This window comes from Durio zibethinus, chromosome 26, assembly GCF_047325235.1.
Source record: "Durio zibethinus cultivar Kanyao isolate XHJ-2024 chromosome 26, ASM4732523v1, whole genome shotgun sequence".
Lineage (NCBI taxonomy): Eukaryota > Viridiplantae > Streptophyta > Magnoliopsida > Malvales > Malvaceae > Durio > Durio zibethinus.
The window spans coordinates 11,268,595-11,272,047 of NC_143187.1; the positions used below are offsets into that span (position 1 = coordinate 11,268,595).

General features: G+C 33.8%; 1 protein-coding gene across 1 annotated transcript; it reads left to right on the top strand.

The window, feature by feature from the left end:
* Positions 1 to 845: 845 nt before the first annotated feature.
* On the top strand, positions 846 to 2,327 carry LOC111275138 (uncharacterized). Its single transcript, XM_022860302.2, has one exon. The coding sequence runs from the start codon at positions 938 to 940 to the stop codon at positions 2,078 to 2,080; it is 1,143 nt and encodes a 380-aa protein (XP_022716037.1). The 5' UTR covers positions 846 to 937; the 3' UTR covers positions 2,081 to 2,327.
* Positions 2,328 to 3,453: the final 1,126 nt, after the last annotated feature.

Sequence of the window (3,453 nt, forward strand, 5' to 3'; positions counted from 1 at the left end):
AATTTTGAATCTGAAACTTTGATAATCAACTTTGTTATGCACTTGGTATTTTATAGTAGCTATATGTTGCTATCAAAGTGAATTGAATGATTTTGGCATGTGTCAGTTCTATCTGCTTTTCATCTGTGCAATCTCAACATGAAAAAGGGAAAACTGGAAAAGCACACCAACCCATCCATATTTTGTGTTACTTGAACTTGAGTTATACAAGGTTGGTTCTTCTCCAGTGCCTATGAACTGATGAGTTGATGAATGATGGCATTCCATGCACGCACGTGCAGTGTGATAACCAGGCTTGACTAGAATTGGAATATCATCTATTTTGTAGTACTATGTAATCTACTGTACCCCCCCCTCCCCCTACTATAATAGGATGGGGTTCGGTTTTTGGCTGTTCAGTTTCGTTTTGAATGTTTTGGTGCTGCAACATACTCTCTAATCAGCATGACTTGTTCTGATCCAATTTAAGCACTCACTGCATTTGAATGATCGCATAGCTCTTTTTCATCTTTATGTAATGTACCCATCTTTCTGTGATTTAGGTCAAGTGATTAGTTCAGATTTTTCCTTCATTTTCTTTAACATCATCCTCTCCACATCAAAATTATTCTACCAAGGTTTTCAATGTGATAGTAATAATTCTGGAAGCAATTAGAAGATATTAGTCCTATTTTTTACTCCCCGTGCTTTAATAATGGCCCAAGTCATTATATTTGGTTAGTAAATTTCAAATAAATTTAAACAACTTGAAACGAAAGATTAAGGATTAAATCTTTTACTATTATTTTTTAGCATTCGTAATTTCACAGTTTTTTTTTTTTTTTTTTATTGTTTTGAAATCACTTTTTTGAATATTAGGCTTAAAGATTTTAAAATTACACAGTATATAATAAGACCCCTTGACGTCCCAACCCTTAAACCAAACTCCAGATAAGAAATGAGCAAAGCAACGGAAGCCTCTTCCTTCCGTCGTCTAGTCGGCCTTTTTACATCTTCTCTTTCTTCAACTACCGATAACAACATCACCACCGCCATAACCTCCTCTAAATCCAAATCCGAAACACGCAAGCTGCAAAAACTTGCCAGCAAATTCAAGCAATGCTCCGAATCCAACAAATTCCGCAACAACTACAAAAAAACCTACGCCTTGACTGTTCACCGCCTCGCGTCCGCAAAACAATTCTCTTTAATCGATGACATCCTCCAACACCAAAAGAAGTACAAAGAAATCTGCCAGGAAGGCTTTGTAATCCGCCTCATTATGCTTTATGGTAAAGCAGGCATGTTCGAATACGCCCAGAAACTGTTCGATGAGATGCCTGAACTAAAATGTGACCGTACGGTGAAGTCATTTAATGCCCTTTTGTCAGCGGTTGTTCATTCAAAGAAGTTTGATAAGGCCGGAAAGTTGTTAGAACAGTTACCAGAAAAGGTGGGAATAGAGCCTGATTTGATTTCTTATAACACAGTTATTAAGGCCTTCTGTGAGATGGGTTCTATGGATTCAGCGTTTTCAGTGGTTGATACATTGGAGAAGAAGGGATTAGGGCCCGATATAGTTACGTTTAACACGCTGCTTGATGGGTTCTTTTCTAAGGGTCGAATTGCTGATGGAGAGGAAATCTGGGGTTTAATGGAAAGGAAGAATGTTGTTCCTAATATTAGGAGTTATAATTCAAAGTTAAGAGGATTGGTTAGTGAGAATATGATGTTGAAAGCTGTTGAGATGTGGGAGGAAATGGAGAGTAAAGGAATCCAACCTGATGTTCACAGTTACACGGCTCTGATTACGGGGTACTGTAATGATGGGAATTTAGAGCAAGTGAAGAAGTGGTATAGTGAGCTGAAGAAAAGTTTTTTACCTGATCGGGTTACTTATCTTACTCTTATTTCGTTCCTGAGGAAGGAGAATGAGTTGGAAATGGCACTTGAGCTTTGCAAGGAGGCTACGGATCGACGGCTCATTGCTGGGGCTGCATTCATAGATGGATTGGTTAAAGAGTTAAGGATCGAAGAAGCTATACAACTCGTGGAATCAGGCTTGTCGCGATATGCTTTGAAGCTGAAATTCCCTTCGTAGGACTTGAAGATATAGTTACTCACAACTCGTATGCTTGTTTTATTTTATTTTATTTTATTTTGCTCGTGTTCTATGCTTGTTCCAGTTTATCTTATTTTCAATCTGGTTTGGGCGTCATACTTGGCCAGTTTAACCAATGGTGCTTCGAAAACATGATGAATGAGATGGATCTCGGTTTGACCCATGTGGTTTTGTTTGAAACTTGAAGTTGGATTGATGCAATAAGAATCAAGGACATTGACAGAAACAGGACCGCCATTTAACTGTTCAAAGTATTCATATGGATTTTCAACTTTGCACTGGTCAAACAACAATTTTTTGTAGCCCACTGGCTTCATTTTCGTGGTGGCTTTACTATTACACTCTCTATTAGGATCGATAATTTAATCCGTTTTCGATGGATTTCGATTCAATTCAATTTTATAAGATTTATTTTTTTTTTAAATATAATTTTAAGTCGAATCAAATAAGGTAAAGAAAAAATCAAAATTAAGTCGAATTTAAATTTTAGGCAAATTTAACTCAATATAATATTATATAAAAAATTATTTTTTAATTATTTATTTATATATATTTATATAATTATATGTTTAAATATTTATATTTAAAAAATAATATTTTATTAATTTCAGATCGAATTAGATATAATTTATATAATATTTGATCGAGTCAAATTCGGATATAAAAAATAAAAAAACTTTTGAATTGAGTTCAAATTCGATACATATAAAATTCGAATTAGGCCAACGAGCAAAAATTCACTCCGATTTGATTTATTGTCAACTCTACTCTCTCTATTATAGCTAGCATTGTGCCGCCGTTCTACTGCGATTACATTTTTCTTGTTTAAACAGTAAAGTATATAACAACACAGTCAAAAAAGATCAAATATATAATTAGTTATAGGAAAAACAGAAGATAACAAATCTGTGCAAAGTTTGCAAAAAAAAAAAAAAGAGATTTACTTGATTCCCATAAACAAAATGCTAGAGCTAGTGATATCTCTATGTTTTAGCACATAAAATGTTCAAACTATAGTACAGAAACTCACATAAACAAAAAGTTAGAGATATCCCTAAGTGTGTCCTAGCATATAAAAGATGTAAACTCCTGTTTATTTTTCACCAATTAGCATTAGACCAACATGATTTTAAATTAAACATGTAAAATAATCATGAAAAAATTGAGTAGCTTAAAATACTATGTATTCTGAAACGGTTAAGAAATAGAAAGGTAAAACCCTAAAAACATTTTGTTTATTTTGAGCCCCTCTACTCTAGAAAACATTTTGCTTACCATACAACAAATAGTACAAAGACAATAGTATAAAAAAAACCATCAATTTCAAATGATAAATAGATAAAAATTAAGGA